This window comes from Oncorhynchus mykiss, chromosome 5 (assembly GCF_013265735.2).
Source record: "Oncorhynchus mykiss isolate Arlee chromosome 5, USDA_OmykA_1.1, whole genome shotgun sequence".
Lineage (NCBI taxonomy): Eukaryota > Metazoa > Chordata > Actinopteri > Salmoniformes > Salmonidae > Oncorhynchus > Oncorhynchus mykiss.
The window spans coordinates 66,075,442-66,094,799 of NC_048569.1; the positions used below are offsets into that span (position 1 = coordinate 66,075,442).

Consider the following 19,358-nt stretch of genomic DNA (forward strand, 5'->3'; position numbering starts at 1 on the left):
ATCCATGTCTTTTTATAGAATTCATTGGTGTTCTCTGCTAGGCCTCATCTGGGCACAGTGTCCGTCTGTTCCAGGAAGTGCGCTCTGCTCTCTGAGGTGAATTTATACCCAGCCAATCATTCATCAGCAGAATGAACCCAGTGTTGCCTCTGCTCTGCTCTTCCCTCCCATCCACGTTGTGCCTGGCTGTGTCTCTGGGTCTCACGGGGCTCTGCGGTCCGGAGAGGGTTGTTGTAAACACAGTGGCAGGGACGGACGGGTAGGAGTGTTATCAGAGGACACACGCTCTCCTTCTCTCTTCACAACTTTCTCCTGTTTCCTCTCTCTACCTCTCTCTCTCCTCTTTTTCATTCTTTTTTTTCTTGCTCCTTCTCTCTATCTTTCCCTCTCTCCCTCCTTGTGGAGCTGTTATTTGCTTTGCTAAATTAGATTAATGGCAGCTGGATAGTCGTTCATTGTCCCGTTAGATAAAGAGCCATTTCAGGAAATTTGCCTTCAGGTTCCTGAGGCCAGATGCAAATGCATTGGTGATGGTAATGATAGTGTGTGTGTGTGTGTGTGTGTGTGTGTGTGTGTGTGTGTGTGTGTGTGTGTGTGTGTGTGTGTGTGACTGCATTGTGCTCAGTCTCTGTCATGGGTTGGTCCTGTACACAGGGTGTCACGTGTACCACAGAGCTCAATCCACCTGCCTGTTCCCCAATGGGGCACTGAAGCCATGAATCAATGCGGCAACAGGACTGTGTGTTCTGATCTGAAGTGATGTTAGTGCAGTATAGTTCCACATGGATGCTGCTGGTCTCTCCCAGGAACTGTGGACCAGGTAATGACTAGAGCAGGTGATGGGTGTGTTATGGAGACTCCATGACGATGTCCTTTTAGATGTGAAAGCAGTGTGACGGGATACTAGAGGCACATCATCAGTGCTGCTGACACTGCTGTGGGATTGCCTTTTGAGCCCAAAGTGCACCGTAAGCACAAAACCTCAATGAGTCAGCTAGACTGGCTCTTTCCTCTGACACTGACCTGGGGCTATCAAGCCATTTCGACTATATTATACTAGATCATTATCATAACATATTGGCCTATGCTATGTCATACCACACCATATTATATCCAACTCTGAGCATAGGATAGGATATGTTTCCTTTACTATCCAGGCCTGGTAGTTGTTGATAGATGGATTGGCAGGCAGGGTTGTTTATGCTGCTGACCAGTGAGAGGACAGACCGGCTGTTCTGTACTCTGTGTGTCACTGTGTGACAGGTTTCACATGGCGCCATGCCTGCCTGCCTTTCTGCCCGTTTGTATCACAGCACAAGAATGTCCTCCGACACTGGTCAGGGAGTGAACCGCTCCGGGCTCTACTCTGGTCAACCGTTGAACCACACCGACACTGGTCAGGGAGTGAACCGCTCCGGGCTCTACTCTGGTCAACCGTTGAACCACACCGACACTAGTCAGGGAGTGAACCGCTCCGGGCTCTACTCTGGTCAACCGTTGAACCACACCGACACTGGTCAGGGAGTGAACCGCTCAGGGCTCTACTCTGGTCAACCGTTGAACCACACCGACACTGGTCAGGGAGTGAACCGCTCCGGGCTCTACTCTGGTCAACCGTTGAACCACACCGACACTAGTCAGGGAGTGAACCGCTCCGGGCTCTACTCTGGTCAACCGTTGAACCACACCGACACTAGTCAGGGAGTGAACCGCTCAGGGCTCTACTCTGGTCAACCATTGAACCACACCGACACTAGTCAGGGAGTGAACCGCTCCGGGCTCTACTCTGGTCAACCGTTGAACCACACCGACACTGGTCAGGGAGTGAACCGCTCCGAGCTCTACTCTGGTCAACCGTTGAACCACACCGACACTGGTCAGGAAGTGAACCGCTCCGGGCTCTACTCTGGTCAACCGTTGAACCACACCGACACTGGTCAGGGAGTGAACCGCTCCGGGCTCTACTCTGGTCAACCGTTGAACCACACCGACACTGGTCAGGGAGTGAACCGCTCCGGGCTCTACTCTGGTCAACCGTTGAACCACACCGACACTGGTCAGGGAGTGAACCGCTCCGGGCTCTACTCTGGTCAACCGTTGAACCACACTGACACTGGTCAGGGAGTGAACCGCTCCGAGCTCTACTCTGGTCAACCGTTGAACCACACCGACACTGGTCAGGGAGTGAACCGCTCCGGGCTCTACTCTGGTCAACCATTGAACCACACCGACACTAGTCAGGGAGTGAACCGCTCCGGGCTCTACTCTGGTCAACCGTTGAACCACACCGACACTGGTCAGGAAGTGAACCGCTCCGGGCTCTACTCTGGTCAACCGTTGAACCACACCGACACTGGTCAGGAAGTGAACCGCTCCGGGCTCTACTCTGGTCAACCGTTGAACCACACCGACACTGGTCAGGGAGTGAACCGCTCCGGGCTCTACTCTGGTCAACCGTTGAACCACACTGACACTGGTCAGGGAGTGAACCGCTCCGAGCTCTACTCTGGTCAACCGTTGAACCACACCGACACTGGTCAGGGAGTGAACCGCTCCGGGCTCTACTCTGGTCAACCATTGAACCACACCGACACTAGTCAGGGAGTGAACCGCTCCGGGCTCTACTCTGGTCAACCGTTGAACCACACCGACACTGGTCAGGAAGTGAACCGCTCCGGGCTCTACTCTGGTCAACCGTTGAACCACACCGACACTGGTCAGGAAGTGAACCGCTCCGGGCTCTACTCTGGTCAACCGTTGAACCACACCGACACTGGTCAGGGAGTGAACCGCTCCGGGCTCTACTCTGGTCAACCGTTGAACCACACCGACACTGGTCAGGGAGTGAACCGCTCCGAGCTCTACTCTGGTCAACCATTGAACCACACCGACACTGGTCAGGGAGTGAACCGCTCTGGGCTCTACTCTGGTCAACCGTTGAACCACACCGATACTGGTCAGGGAGTGAACCGCTCCGGGCTCTACTCTGGTCAACCGTTGAACCACACCGACACTGGTCAGGGAGTGAACCGCTCCGGGCTCTACTCTGGTCAACCGTTGAACCACACCGATACTGGTCAGGGAGTGAACCGCTCCGGGCTCTACTCTGGTCAACCGTTGAACCACACCGACACTGGTCAGGGAGTGAACCGCTCCGGGCTCTACTCTGGTCAACCGTTGAACCACACCGACACTGGTCAGGAAGTGAACCGCTCCGGGCTCTACTCTGGTCAACCGTTGAACCACACCGACACTAGTCAGGGAGTGAACCGCTCCGGGCTCTACTCTGGTCAACCGTTGAACCACACCGACACTGGTCAGGGAGTGAACCGCTCCGGGCTCTACTCTGGTCAACCGTTGAACCACACCGACACTGGTCAGGGAGTGAACCGCTCAGGGCTCTACTCTGGTCAACCGTTGAACCACACCGACACTGGTCAGGGAGTGAACCGCTCAGGGCTCTACTCTGGTCAACCGTTGAACCACACCGACACTGGTCAGGGAGTGAACCGCTCCGGGCTCTACTCTGGTCAACCATTGAACCACACCGACACTAGTCAGGGAGTGAACCGCTCCGGGCTCTACTCTGGTCAACCGTTGAACCACACCGACACTGGTCAGGGAGTGAACCGCTCAGGGCTCTACTCTGGTCAACCGTTGAACCACACCGACACTGGTCAGGGAGTGAACCGCTCCGGGCTCTACTCTGGTCAACCGTTGAACCACACCGACACTGGTCAGGGAGTGAACCGCTCCGGGCTCTACTCTGGTCAACCGTTGAACCACACTGAGGCTGAGGAACTAAAACTAATAGCTGCAAAACATGAATCTGGTCAGTACCTGATCACACAGACTAGACTGACAGACAGAGCTTCTCAGGGTTTCATGGAGTACAAAGTAATCTCAGCCATGGTGAGAAAGTTGTGAGTTGTCATTGTAATGTGCTCTCTCTTGCATGAGAAAAACTCTCATCTTAATTGATTTAAAGGAGTAGGGAGGGAGAAGAGAGGGACTGCATGAATCAGACAAAGAGAACTGTCAAAGACCATTGGCCATGGAGTGTAATATGAAACAGACCTGTGTGATGAACGATCTCAGAGGGAAGATGAGATTTTCTCATGGATTTAACTCGTTGTTTAGGGTGCGATACTGGCACACACATACACCATACCTGGGCAGAAAATAGTTGTATTTTTTAGTTTATTTGAAAAAAACTTTTCTACTACTCGGGTAGTTGAATATAGTTTATATAGAGTTTCAACTGATTTTTAAATACAGGTCTCAGAAAAACATATAATACTTAATATTGTGAATACCTCTCAGAAAACCAAATAATATTTGAAGGTATTTAAATTTATGCAAGTTATTTGATAACAAAAAAATATTTATTTGATGGCTGCCAAATATTTGATGAAGAAACAAACATTAGAGTAGACTACTTTTGCAGCTTTAAAATGATTATCACATAATGAGTAAGACATAAGGTAATTCAGTAACACTCAACATCAAGTTGTTTGGAAATGGTTTTATAATTGCATAATAACGTTTTTTTTTTTACATAAGTGGAGTAAGGAACCGTCACTATTCCTCTTCTGTACAGTAGTTACAAACTATCAGCTCATTCTTATGCAATTAAAATGCAATTACCAAAGTGTTATGTAACAAAAAAAGTAACAAAATATGTCTATTAAAGATGCACTAACCATAAATCGCTCCGCCATATTCTGGTTGCTAACATTCTAATAGTTCACCTAATTTCAGTTTATGTGACAAAACCAGCAAGTGTAGTGTCGCGCCCTCAAACTCAACTCTGGACCTCAAAGCCAGTTTCACGGCAATGTTTCATTGTTCCCCTTTAATCAGGGATTGATTTAGAACTGGGACACCAGGTGTGTGCAATTAATTATCAGGTAGAAAAGAAAACCAGCAGGCTCTGGACCTCGTAGGGCAAGAGTTGAGTACCCCTGGTGTAGAGAATCATTGTACCATCTAAACCGCCGTGACATATCTTGTCCATAACCAAAAAGCGAGTGTTTTCAGCTGTTTGGAGCTGGTGTACAAAACTGTTTGGAGCTGGTGTACAAAACTGTTTGGAGCTGGTGAACAAAACTGTTTGGAGCTGGTGTACAAAACTGAAAGTCAAAGATGCAAAAACAAAACTTAAGAACGGGAAGCATAGAAATGGTGCCCATAGAACAGATGTACAGCTTCTTAGACTTACTTTCAATGAGAATGACAGATCTATAACACGCATTTCAATGTGAATTTGGTCGGTCACCCAAAAAGTTACATACTGCAGCTTTAAGGAAGCTAAATATCTCAAAACTGCCTTCTTGAATCAAAGGTAGGTGGAGCATGATGTTAATTTGTATTCTGAGTAAACTATCCCTTTAGATGGACAAAAAGGTAAAGAAGTTGTTTTTGCTAAGCGTCCAACTTGCTGTTTGCAAATGGCTTTGAATTACTCTGGTATTCTCAGGTGTCATAACATTAATTGCAGCTTTCAACCTTTTTAGTGGCTTGTAGTTGAGCGTCACAACTTATTTATACCTATCTGTACAAAATATCATTGGTTAATTGGTTTGACTTGATTATCTACTTGATACTTGGGGCAATGGACATTCAGGAGAATGGACTTTTTCAAGATGTTCAAATATAAATGTATTGTATAGTTCAAATATGACTGTCAGATTGGAATAGTACAAGAGATTGTGTGTGTTCTATTCATTTTATTTATATTTTCAACATGCAGTTACAGCCCTGTCATTAGTTGAAGGCAGCCAATCCAAATATTTCAGAAAAGTAATCACTTCCTGAGATCTGTATTCAATTTTTTTTAAGTAGTTGCGTTCAGATCTGTACTAAAATAGTTTTTAAAAAGTCATCACTTTCTGAGATCTTTATTAACATAGTTTTAAAAAGTAGTACTTTTTTGTAAAGTATTTGCAGTCCCCTCCAAAGTAACTTTGTTCCCCTGGGAAAAATACTTTCCACGAAGCATAGTCAGTTGCGACGAGCAAACCCAGATCCGGGATCCTATTTATAGCCTCAAGCTCATTACCTTTTGTTAACAACACTGTCATCTCAGATTTTCAAAATATGCTTTTCAACCATAGCAAAACAAGCATTTGTGTAAGAGTTTTGATACCTAGCGTAGCATTCAGCGTGCAACATTTTCACAAAAACAAGAAAAGCATTCAAATAAAATAATTTACCTTTGAAGAACTTTGGATGTTTTCAATGAGGAGACTCTCAGTTAGATAGCAAATGTTCAGTTTTTCCAAAAATATTATTTGTGTAGGACAAATCGCTCCGTTTTGTTCGTCACGTTTGGCTACGAAAAAAACCTGTATCCAGGAGTGTAATTATCCCCGCAAGCTCATTAGCATAACGCAACGTTAACTATTCATGAAAATCGCAAATGAAATGAAATAAATATATTATCTCTCAAGCTTAGCCTTTTGTTAACAACACTGTCATCTCAGATTTTCAAAATATGCTTTTGAACCATAGCTAAACAAGCATTTGTGTAAGGGTATTGATAGCTAGCATACCATTAAGCCTGTCATTCAGCATGCAACATTTTCACAAAAACAAGAAAAGCATTCAAATAAAATAATTTACCTTTGAAGAACTTCAGATGTTTTCAATGAGGAGACTCTCGGTTAGCAAATGTTCAGTTTTTCCAAAAATATTATTTGTGTAGGACAGATCGCTCCGTTTTGTTCTTCACGTTTGGCTGAGAAAACCCCCCGAAAATTCAGTCATAACAACGCAAACTTTTTTCCAAATTAACTCCATAATATCGACAGAAACATGGCAAACGTTGTTTAGAATCAATCCTCAAGGTGTTTTTCAGATATCTATTCGATGATAAGTCACTCCTGGCAGTTTGGTTTCTCCTCTCTTCAAAATGGAAAAAATGCGTGCACCTGGAGATTGCGCAATAGGTTCGACGGAGGACACCCAGCGGACACCTGGTAAATGTAGTCTCTTATGGTCAATTTTCCAATGATATGCCTACAAATACGTCACAATGCTGCAAACACCTTGGGGAAACGACAGAAAGTGTAGGCTCTCTCCTTGCGCATTCACAGCCATATAAGGAGACATTGGTACACAGCGCCTCAAAAATCTGGCTCAGTTCCTGTATGAAATTTCATCTTGGTTTCGCCTGTAGCATTAGTTCTGTGGCACTCACAGACAATATCTTTGCAGTTTTGGAAACGTCAGAGTGTTTTCTTTCCAAAGCTGTCAATTATATGCATAGTCAAGCATCTTTTCGTGACAAAATATCTTGTTTAAAACGGGAACGTTTTTCATCCAAAAATGAAATACTGCCCCCAGAGTTTCATGAGGTTAAAACTATAGTTGTTCCAGGTCTGACACACACACACGCACACACACACACACACGGTGAAAAACAATATCTGCTTTTGTGCCCTTGAGCAAGGCATTTAACCCTAATTGCTCCAGGAGCGCTGTCCAATAGTGACCCTGGCCCGTGACCCCACTCCCTACGGGTGTCTCAGGGGGAGTTGGGATATGAAGAAACACATTTCCATTACACACTTTGTAACAGGACAAATATAAGCCCTCCCCAAAAATGCATTACTATTACTACACACACACGCGCACCTGTCTGTCACATAAATGAAAGAGCTGTCATACTTCTGTCCCACTGTGTCTGTTAGCAGGGGAACTCTGTTGCTGGGACAATGAGCCATGGCGGGAATGATAAACCCCCCCCCCCCCAAAAAAAAAAAATTTCAGCCCTCATGGAGGTCAACTTCTAATTAGCTAGCAATTATTTATCTTTTCTGGAAACACAAAGGCATAATAAGAGTTGTTCAGAAAGCCAAGCCACCATATTAAATATACCCCTGGATTCATTAACTGATAAGAAAATCCACTGGGATTACTTTCATACTAATTCCTAAAGCACAAATGTGTCGATAATCATCTGTCTCAATTGAGACCAAGAGAGTCAAATGAGAATTAGGCCTAACCTTTTTAGATGAGGCTATTTTGTTTCTGTGAAATAAGTCATATTTTCTGTCTGGGTGTTATTACTGAGTTGTGTGGGACTTAAGCTCCTTTCACAGATAAATTATTTGGCAGTTAAACAGACTGAACAGTAGTAGCTTTATGTAGGCCTATTGTTTGTTTGGGGTTCCTCTTCTGAAAACCCCCTGTCATTCATCGTTACAGTAATTGAATGGAAGACCGCTTGGGACCTGGTTGGTCTAATTTGACTATTTGCAAATATGTTTCAATGATCGCCTATGTGCCTTATTTGAATATACTGTAGGCTATTGTACGTTTTAGATGCTGTATGTTTTAGATCAGGGTTCCCCAACTGGTGGCCAATGGGAAAAATTTGGCCCGTGGGTGATTTTTTATTGTTTTCTAATTGTTGGACATAAAAGACTGTAAAAACACCAGCAAATCAGCTCCAATTGATTTTAATTTAGGAAATCTGTTCCAAAGTATTCCCACTCATAATATAGAGATATACTATGTGGCCAAAAGTAGCCTGTTCGTCAAACATCTAATTACAAAATCATAGGCATTAATATGGAGTTGGTCCCCCCTTTGCTGCTATAAAAGCCTCCACTCTTCTGGGAAGGCTTTCCACTAGATGTTGGAACATTGGGGACTTGCTTCCATTCAGGCACAAGAGCATTAGTGAGGTCAGGCACTGATGTTGGGCAATTAGTCCTGGATTGCAGTCGGCATTCCAATTCATCCCAAAGGTGTTTTGATTGGGTTGAGGCCAGGGCTCTCTGCAGGCAAGTCAGGTTCTTCCACATCGATCTCGACAAACCATTTCTGTATGGACCTCACTTTGTACACAGGGGCATTGTCATGCTGAAACAGTAAGGACCTTCCCCAAACTGTTGCCACAATGTTGGAAGCAGAATTGTCTAGTAGTCATTGTATGTTGTTGCGTTAAAATTTCCCTTCACTGGAACTAAGGGGCTTAGCCCGACTCATGTAAAACAGCCCCAGACCATTATTCCTCCACCACCAAACTTTACAGTTGGCACTATGCATTCAGGCAGGTAGCGTTCTCCTGGCATCCGCCAAACCCAGATTCGTCCGTCGAACTGCCTGATGGTGAAGCGTGATTCATCACTGCAGAGAACGCGTTTCCACTGCTCCAGAGTCCAATGGCGGCGAGCTTTACACCACTCCAGCCAATACTTGGCATTGCGTATGGTGATGTTAGGCTTGTTTGCGGCTGCTCGGCCATGGAAATCCATTTCATGAAGGTCCCACAAACAGTTATTGTGCTGACGTTGTTTCCAGAGGTAGTTTAAAACATTGAAGGACATTCAGTAAGGACATTATACTGTAAATGTTTGGTATGCTCGATTTTATACACCTGTCAGCAACGGGTGTGGCTGAAATAGCCAAATCCACTAATTTGAAGGGGTGTCCACATACACTACATGTATGTAATCATATACAAATGTAAGCAAGGTTTGAAATGATTATCTTTCAGTTAAATATTATCTCTTTGGGCTTCTTGCAGCCTACAAATGATTTGTAATTATTGCATTCACAAAGGCAATGCTACACCTGGTCAGAGACATGTACCTGTTAGCGTAGTTAAGGGAACTATATACCTGCGTTGTGTTTAGGACAGAGCAGGGCAGCTCACCTTTCTCTGGCTTGGGTTACACAAAGACTGGTGCAGATGGGAGAGAGACAAAGAATACGGCATAACTGCCCTTCCATAGAGAAGGAAAGGGTTTTGGAGAATTACATGTGAATTAAAGTCTCTGTATTACCTAGTGAGTGTACTGTTGTTAAATAATCAAATGGGTTTGAACCCAAATCCTCTGATCCCTACTGAGGCCTCCAGCCCACCACCACTCTCCTGTCTGTAGACAGATGTCTCAAAGCAACGACTGTGTTTGGTGTCTGTGACTTTGGGTGGTTGTGGTGTTGGCCTGCTCTTAGCCTCTATCCCGGACCCTTGGCATTCCAGGCATTCCCCTGCTACTTGGAAAAAGTGTGTGTCCCTCTAGCAGGGTATTTATAGTGTTGAGGAGCAGCTGCTTGCCTGTCTGGACAGCCTCCACAACAGATCCACTGTTGACATCAAAGTGGGTGCTTCAAGGTATGGGCTATTTTTAATTCTGCCTCAGTTAGCCTAACGCACCTGTTACGTGATAACTTTGTTAGTGTTATATGTAGGGATGGAATCGCGTCTTTGAAACAAGCACGGCTCCTGGTTTTTCTTTTCATGTGTGGCATTGGCATCCTTATGCCAGTCTTTTTTTTTTTTTTTAACCTTTATTTAACTAGGCAAGTCAGTTAAGAACAAATTCTTATTTACAATGACGGCCTAGGAACAGTGGGTTAACTGCCTGTTCAGGGGCAGAACGACAGATTTGTACCTTGTCAGCTCGGGGGTTTGAACTTGCAACCTTCCGGTTACTAGTCCAACGCTCTAACCACTAGGCTACCCTGCCGCCCCACGCCCCGCACAAGGCGGGTAAGGTGCAGGACAAAAGGAAGAAAGTCTTTGGGTCTATGCAAATTCAGATGTATTCTATTGTAGCACAATACATCTAAAATGTGCATGGACCCTGTGGGAAGACTTCTTCAGCTTGGAAGAAAATTGCATTTTTGAAAACCACTCAGCTTACCCCGTCTGCCTTCCTCTGAAAGCTGGAGGAAGAATACATCCATTTTTGTTTCCTTAAACCAGTGTCATGATTGCTTGTGGTTCCCCTCCAACGAGAGAAACAAGAATCCATCCACAGTACTAAAGGTCATGGAAGAATACAAAATGACTTGTGTTTGTGTCATCACCTCCTCCCAGGCATGCTTCTGTTGGACAGATAGACATTTATGTTTTCTCCAACCATATGTCAAGCTTGGTTCTGGTTGCTTAACAACAAGAGAAGCGTCCACATCCACAATATTAGGACCACAATGAAAGAAAACCGTATTAGTTTTGTTTGTGTTCATCTTTCACCTCCTTTTTACCTTAACAATTCATGTTACTATGCTCCAAGGTCCTCAAGGAATAAGTAACAGAGAGAAGTGTTGACAGAATTTTATATAAACAAAAAATGTATAGTAATAACATCTCTCATATTGAAGAATCTATAAAGCTCACCCCATAGAGATGCAGTACAATATAATTATGTGGCTCACACAAGGACTTTGTGTTTTTGCAGGGGGACAAGAATGCAGGTTTTGACTTGCTGTACCACAACATGAAGCATGGCCAGATTGCTACCAAGGAGCTGGCAGAGTTTGTCCGCGAGAGGTGAGGTGTTGTTTGGGCTGGGACGTGTGGGAGGGGTGGTGCAGTGGTGATGGGATATATGGGGAGGAGTGAGATGTTTCTCAATCCGTTTTTTTATTTCAACTCATCAATTCATTTGAAAAAGTTAGTTTTCTAAATGTTCGTTAAGGTTTTGAAGATTGCCTTTAAAAAGACTGATACCAACACAGGACACAGGGCCTTGATGGAGCCGCTCCTCTCCACTGCCAACCCTGCCCTCTAACCCACACTACTGTGCTGCATTTGGACAGACCAGCACACAGGAGTGTTAACAGACACACACACTTTCATACAAGACAAGACACAGCCCACAAGACAAGACACAGCCCACAAGACAAGACACAGCCCACAAGACAAGACACAGCCCACAAGACAAGGAGCTCCCTGTCTTACCACACACACATTTGAAGTAGCTGTGTTTTGCATGTTATCTGGGCACTCGGCTCAGGTAAAATGCTCAGTCTGGAAAATCCTCCTCCTGGGTTGTTTTCCCTGCAGTCCTCTGTATTTATTCAATCTCTTAATGAGGCAATTAGCTGGAAGTTGAAGACTCATTGTAGTATTTAAGCATGGGACTTACAGGGCTTTTTTTACAGGGAGATATAACAACCTGCACAGTCAGACCAATGTCATAATCTTGACTATTATTCATAAGATCCCAACCACTGCACATTCCCCACAGGCGGGAGGAAATGTGGAGGCAACAAAGTGGCAGTCAGGAAATGAAATGAGACGTTGTAGAGACGCTGTTTCCCTCAGGACAGACGGAGTAACCCATTGAGCTGATTGATTTCCCTCACCTCAGCTCTTCTCTCTGGTCTTCTAAAGCTCTCTCGCAATCTGGATGGGGAAGTTCGATTTATCTAAAAGGACAATCTAGGAGTGGTTGATTAGAAATGTCAGATATTCAAATGTTCTGTATGCCTAGCTACCCATCTTCAGGGGGTACTACTTCTCTATATCATTTAAAAAGGGATTTCTCTGTTGCCGGGAGGCTTGTGAAACTGCAGCGATTTGTTTGTTTATTTCTTTGCTCTCTCCTCGTCGAGATGGGAGGGGGTTGTCCCCCCCAGAATATACTGATCTACTTTTTTTTGCCGGACTACAGATGGTTATTCAAATCTTATGTTCTTCCTGCAAAATGAGACCATTTATTATTCAGATGTGGGTTTAGGCAACATTTACACAGTATGGAAGCTGAATATTTATTTCCCTTTGCCTGGCTGTTTATACCCTATGTTTGCTCTTTATTATTCTCTGTACATAATAATATGATCCATTATGCTAGTAAGATATCTAATCAAAGTTTATTTGTCACGTGCGCCGAGTACAACAGGTGTAGGTAGACCTTAGTGAAATGCTTACTTACAGGCTCCAACCAATAGTGCAAAAAAAGGTGTTAGGTGAACAATAGTTGGGAAACAAATAAACCAACAGTAAAAATAGCCTATTTACAGTAGCGAGGCTATAAAAGTAGTGAGGCTACATACAGACACCGGTTAGTCAGGATGATTGAGGTAGTATGTACATGTAGATATGGTTAAAGTGACTATGCATACAGTGGGGCAAAAAAGTATTTAGTCAGCCACCAATTGTGCAAGTTCTCCTACTTAAAAAGATGAGAGAGGCCTGTAATAGGTACACTTCAACTATGACAGACAAAATTAGAAAAAAAATCCAGAAAATCACATTGTAGGATTTTTAATGAATTTATTTGCAAATTATGGTGGAAAATAAGTATTTGGTCACCTACAAACAAGCAAGATTTCTGGCTCTCACAGACCTGCAACTTCTTCTTTAACCTTTCTGATCTCCCCATCCCGGATCCGGGATCGTGAATACAGACTCAAGCTCATTACCATAACGCAACGTTAACTATTCATGAAAATCGCAAATGAAATGAAATAAATATGCTAGCTCTCAAGCTTAGCCTTTTGTTAACAACACTGTCATCTCAGATTTTCAAAATATGCTTCTCAACCATTGCAAAACAAGCATTTGTGTAACAGTATTGTAGGCTAACGTAGCATTTAGCATTAGCATTCAGCTGGCAACATTTACACAAAAAACAGAAAAGCATTCAAATAAAATCATTTACCTTTGAAGAACTTCAGATGTTTTCAATGAGGAGACTCTCAGATAGCAAATGTTCAGTTTTTCCTGAAAGATTATTTGTTTAGGACAAATCGCTCCGTTTTCTGCGTCACGTTTAGCTATGAAAAAACCCCTGTATCCAGGATTGTGTAAATCTATCAGCAAGCTCATTAGCATAACACAACGTTAACTATTTATGAAAATCGCAAATGAAATGAAATAAATATGCCATCTCTCAAGCTTAGCCTTTTGTAAACAACACTGTCATCTCAGATTTTCAAAATATGCTTCTCAACCATAGGAAAACAATCATTTGTGTAAAAGTAGCTAGCTAGCGTTAGCATTTCGCGTTAGCATTTAGCGTTAGCATTAGCGTTAGCATCCAGCACGCAACATTAACAAAAACATAAAAGCCTTCAAATAAAATCATTTACCTTTGAAGAACTTCTGATGTTTTCAATGAGGATACTCTCAGTTAGATAGCAGATGCTCAGTTTTTCCAAAAAGATTCCTTGTGTATTAGAAATAGCTCCGTTTTATACATCACATTTGGCTACCAAAAAAAATCTGAAAATTCAGTCCTCAAAACGCGAACTTTTCTCCAAATTAACTCCATAATATCGACTGAAAACATGGCAAACGTTGTTTAGAATCAATCATCAAGGTGTTTTTCACATATCTCTTCATTGATACATCGTTCTTGGACACATGCTTTCTCCCCTGAATCAAATGGTAAAGTAGAAGCAGCTGGCAATTGCGCACCGAATTCGACGCAGGACACCAGGCGGACACTTGGAAAATGTAGTCTCTTATGGTCAATCTTCCAATGATATGCCTACAAATACGTCACAATGCTGCTAAGACCTTGGGCGAACGACAGAAAGTGTAGGCTCATTCGTTGCGCAATCACAGCCATATAAGGAGAGAATGGAAAACAGAGCTTCAGAAATTCTGCTAATTCCTGGGTGATGCATCATCTTGGTTTCGCCTGTAGAATGAGTTCTGGGGCACTTACAGACAAAATCTTTGCAGATTCTGAAACTTCAGAGTGTTTTCTTTCCAAAACTGTCAAGAATATGCATAGTCGAGCATCTTTTCGTGACAAAATATCGCGCTTAAAACGGGAACGTTTTTTATCCAAAAATGAAATAGCGCCCCTAGAGCTCTAACAGGTTAAGAGGCTCCTCTGTCCTCCACTCGTTACCTGTATTAATGGCACCTGTTTGAACTTGTTATCAGTATGAAAGACACCTGTCCACAAACTCAAACAGTCACACTACAAACTCCACTATGGCCAAGACCAAAGAGCTGTCAAAGGACACCAGAAACAAAATTGTAGACCTGCACCAGGCTGGGAAACTTGGTTTGAAGAAATCAACTGTGGGAGCAATTATTAGGAAATGGAAGACATACAAGACCACTGATAATCTGATAATTACAGGCCTCTCATCTTTTTAAGTGGGAGAACTTGCACACTTTTTTGCCCCACTGTATATGATGAACAGAGAGTAGTAGAGAGTAGCAGTAGTGTAAAAGAGGGTTTGGCGGGTGGTGGGTGGGACACAATGCAGATAGCCAGGTTAGCCACTGTGCAGCAGCACTGGCTGGTCGGCCCAATTGAGGTAGTATGTACATGAATGTATAGTTAAAGTGACTATGCATATATGATAAGCAGAGAGTAGCAGCAACGTAAAAAGAGGGGTTGGGGGGAGGCACACAATGCAAACAGTTGAAGCCTTTTTGTCCTAGACTTGGCACTCCGGTACCGCTTGCCATGTGGTAGTAGAGAGAACAGTCCATGGTTGGGGTGGCTGGTGTCTTTGACGATTTTTAGGGAATTCCTCTGACACCGCCTGGTGTAGAGGTCGTGGATGCCAGGCAGCTTAGCCCCAGTGATGTACTGGGCCGTACGCACTACCCTCTGTAGTGCCTTGCGGTCACAGACCGAGCAGTTGCCATACCAGGCAGTGATGCTTTCGATGTTGCAGCTGTAGAACCTTTTGAGGATCTCAGGCCAAATATTTTTTGTTTCCTGAGGGGGAATAGGCTTTGTCGTGCCCCACGACAGTCGTGCCCCACGACTGTCCTGGTGTGTTTGGACCATTCTAGTTTATTGTTGATCCGGACACCAAGGAACTTGAAGCTCTCAACCTGCTCCACTACAGCCCCGTCGATGAGAATGGGGGCGTGCTCGGCCCTCCTTTTCCTGTAGTCCACAATAATCTCCTTAGTCTTGTTTACGTTGAGGGATAGGTTGTTATTCTGTCACCACCCAGCCAGGTCTCTGACTTCCTCCCTATTGGCTGTCTCATTGTTGTCGGTGATCAGGCCTACCACTGTTGTGTTGTTTGCAAACTTAATGATGGTGTTGGAGTCGTGCCTGGCCAGGCAGTCGTGGGTGAACAGGGAGTACAGGAGTGGACTGAGCACGCACCCCTGGGGAGCTCCAGTGTTGAGGATCAGCGTGGCAGATGTGTTGTTACCTACCATCACCACCTGGGGGCGGCCCGTCAGGAAGTCCAGGAGCCAGTTGCAGAGGGAGGTGTTTAGTCCCAGGGATCCTTAGCTTAGTGATGAGCTTTGAAGGTACTATTGTGTTTAACGCTGAGCTGTAGTCAATGAACACCATTCTCACGTAAGTGTTTCTTTTGTCCAGGTGGGAAAGGGCAGTGTGGACTTTAAAAACCTGTTAAAGAGGCTGCGAATTTTTGCAGCTTTTTGTTAAAAATCGTGCAACATTTCAACGTCCTGCTACTCATGCCAGGAAAATAGTATATGCATATGATTAGTATGTGTGGATAGAAAACACTCTGAAGTTTATAAAACTGGTTAAATCATGTCTGTGACTATAACAGAACGTGTTTAGCAGGAAAAATCCCAAGGAAAACTGTTCACAAAAAACCCCCCAAAAATATCCCTCCGCCAGTCTCTTGTCTATGTCAAGGGAAAATAGATAGGGCCCTGTTTACAATGCCTACAGCTTCCACATGATGTCGCCAGTACTGTCAATTGATTTTAAATTAATCCTTGGTAAAATGAGGAATAGACACTTCCTGTCGTCGAGCACACCACAGGAAGTTATGAAAGAGAGAATGTGGACCATGATTTCAAAACGAGCTGCTATTGAATACAGATCGCCCCGTGTTCAATTTGATCGATTATTAACGTTTACTAATACCTAAAGTTGGATTACAAAAGTAGTTTGAAGTGTTTTGTCAAAGTTTATAGGTAACTTTTTTTATTTTAAAAAATGACGGTGCCGGACATTTTGGGTATACATTAATCGAAAAAAGACCCAATTGTGATGTTTATGGGACATATAGGAGTGCCAACAAAGAAGCTCGTCAAAGGTAATGAATGTTTTATATTTTATTTCTGCGTTTTGTGTAGCGCCGGCTACGCTAATTATTTTGTTTACGTCCCCTTTGTGTATTTCGGGGGTTGCATGCTATCAGATAATAGCTTCTCATGCTTTCGCCGAAAAGCATTTTAAAAATCTGACATGTTGGCTAGATTCACAACGAGTGTAGCTTTAATTGAGTACCCTGCATGTGTGTTTTAATGAAAGTTTGAGTTGTATCGAGTACCATTAGTTGTCATTCTAAAATGTCCGCTGATGTTGATCCCTGTACAGGGACAGCAGCCGTAAAAGGTTAATAGAGATTACATCATCTGTGGATCTGTTTGGGCGGTATGCAAATTGGAGTGAGTCTAGGGTTTCTGGGATAATGGTGTTGATGTGAGCCATTACCAACCTTTCAAAGCACTTCATGGCTACAGACGTGAGTACTACGGGTCTGTAGTCATTTAGGCAGGTTGCCTTTGTGTTCTTGGGTACAGGGACTATGGGGGTCTTCTTGAAACATGTTGGTATTAGACTCAATCAGGGACATGTTGAAAATGTCATTGAAGACACCTGCCAGTTGGTCAGCACATGCCCGGAGCACACGTCCTGGTAATCCGTCTGGCCCTGCAGCCTTGTGTATGTTGACCTGTTTATAGGTCTTACTCACCGTTTATAGGTCTTACTTATGTACGTACAGTCACTGTGGGGACAATGTCCTCGATATGCAATCGTTTTTCTGTGAGCCAGAAGGGTATGAGTGTAGGTTTAATAGCTCTATCTGCAGTTGGATGCAGGATTTCAATGCTGAGACTGTGTAGTAGACTATCACTGCCTGGTTTGTTACTGACCAGCCAGGGGTTCATAGGGATTTACTCTTATCTATCTGTGGGTTCTCAGGGCTGCCATCGAGGAAACCTACTCCAAGTCTATGAGCAAAATGGCCAAGATGGCAAGCAATGGAAGCCCACTAGGGTGAGTATAATAGATAACCATTGTCATCAACATCTCAGTTTAGAGAGCAGTATTCCTATCATAATGAAATCAACTGTTCTATATTGGCAGGGTGCTTAGAGGATGTACAGTAGTTTGTCTGCATGATTAGGGTCTATGATTCTCTAGGGTCCATCATTACTGGGTCATAGGTCAGGGATGTGATCTACTCCATCATCCCAGAACTCTGCCTTCTTCACTTCCTGTGTGTGTTGTTTTTGGGTGATTTGGTTTGTTTAACTCTAGAAATGCACCATGAAGCTGGACCATTCAAACAAAATGTATGAAGTCACCTCTGTAAATGTATACTGAGTATACAAACATTAGGAACGCCTGCTCTTTTCATGACATAAACTGACTAGGTGAATCCAGGTGAAAGCTATGATCCCTTGTTGATGTCACTCCTTAAATCCACTTCAGTCAGTGTAGATGAAGGGGAGGAGACAGGTTAAAGAAGGAATTTTAAGCCTTGAGACAATTGAGAAATTGATTGTGTATGTGTGCCATTCAGAGGGTGAATGGGCAATATTTAAGTGCCTTTGAACACTGCAACACTGCTGGGTTGTTCACGCTCAACAGTTTCCTGTGTGTATCCAGAATGGTCCACCACTCAAAGGACATCCAGTCAACCTGACGCAACTGTGGGAAGCATTAGGGGCGGCAGGGTAGCCTAGTGGTTAGAGCGTTGGACTAGTAACCGGAAGGTTGTGAGTTCAAACCCCCGAGCTGACAAGGTACAAATCTGTCGTTCTGCCCCTGAACAGGCAGTTAACCCACTGTTCCCAGGCCGTCATTGAAAATAAGAATTTGTTCTTAACTGACTTGCCTGGTTAAATAAAGGTAAAATAAAAATAAAAAATAAAATAAAATTAGAAGCAGCATGGGCCAGGATCTCTGTGGAACGCTTTCGACACTTTGTAGAGTCCATGCCCCGGCTAATTGACACTGTTCTAAGGGCAAAAGGGGGTGGAACTCAAAATTAGGAAGGTGTTCCTAATGTTTTGTACACTCAGTAAATGTTATTATTAGCTAAAAAAAAAACAAAGTTGGTGTTAGAATTTTATACCATAGGTGACATACTGCTGTGTGGCCCTCAGGACGTTTGCCCCTATGTGGGACGTGTTCCGGGTGTCATCAGACAAGCTGGCTCTCTGCCACCTTGAGCTGATGCGCAAGATGAACGACCTCATCCGGGACATCAACAAGTATGGTGACGAGCAGGTCAAAGTTCACCGCAAGGTAACATGAGGAAGCCCCTCTTCTCACCATATGTTTCCATGATGATGCCACCTCTAACCCCCCATGAATCATTAACTATATTCTAATCTATAACAGCCAATCTACAATTAAGAATATGTGTATGGTGTGTTTCTCACAGACCAAGGAGGAGCAGGTGGCAACCCTGGAGTCTGTTCAGGCGGTTCAGGTCCAGAATGGTCACCTCCAGAAGTCCAGGGAGGGATACCACTCCAAGTGTATTGAGCTGGACAGACTGAGGAAAGAGGGAGCCCCCCAGAAAGAACTGGAGAAGGTCTGTCCACTAGATGTCATTCTGTATAACTACAGTAGAGCTGTCTTAACTGTTATATGACCGCAGGGTGGGTGCCTACTGTTTATAAA

The 19,358-nt window shown here is 44.0% G+C and overlaps 1 protein-coding gene across 1 annotated transcript in view; it reads left to right on the plus strand.

The window, feature by feature from the left end:
- fcho1 (FCH and mu domain containing endocytic adaptor 1) overlaps positions 1-19,358 on the plus strand; it is a 47,473-nt gene that overhangs the window by 16,348 nt on the left and 11,767 nt on the right. The window contains exons 3-6 of the mRNA XM_036978111.1: positions 11,199-11,290; positions 17,646-17,720; positions 18,836-18,977; positions 19,117-19,269. Coding sequence (XP_036834006.1) covers positions 11,199-11,290; positions 17,646-17,720; positions 18,836-18,977; positions 19,117-19,269 — 462 coding nt within the window. The remainder of the gene's footprint in view (positions 1-11,198; positions 11,291-17,645; positions 17,721-18,835; positions 18,978-19,116; positions 19,270-19,358) is intronic.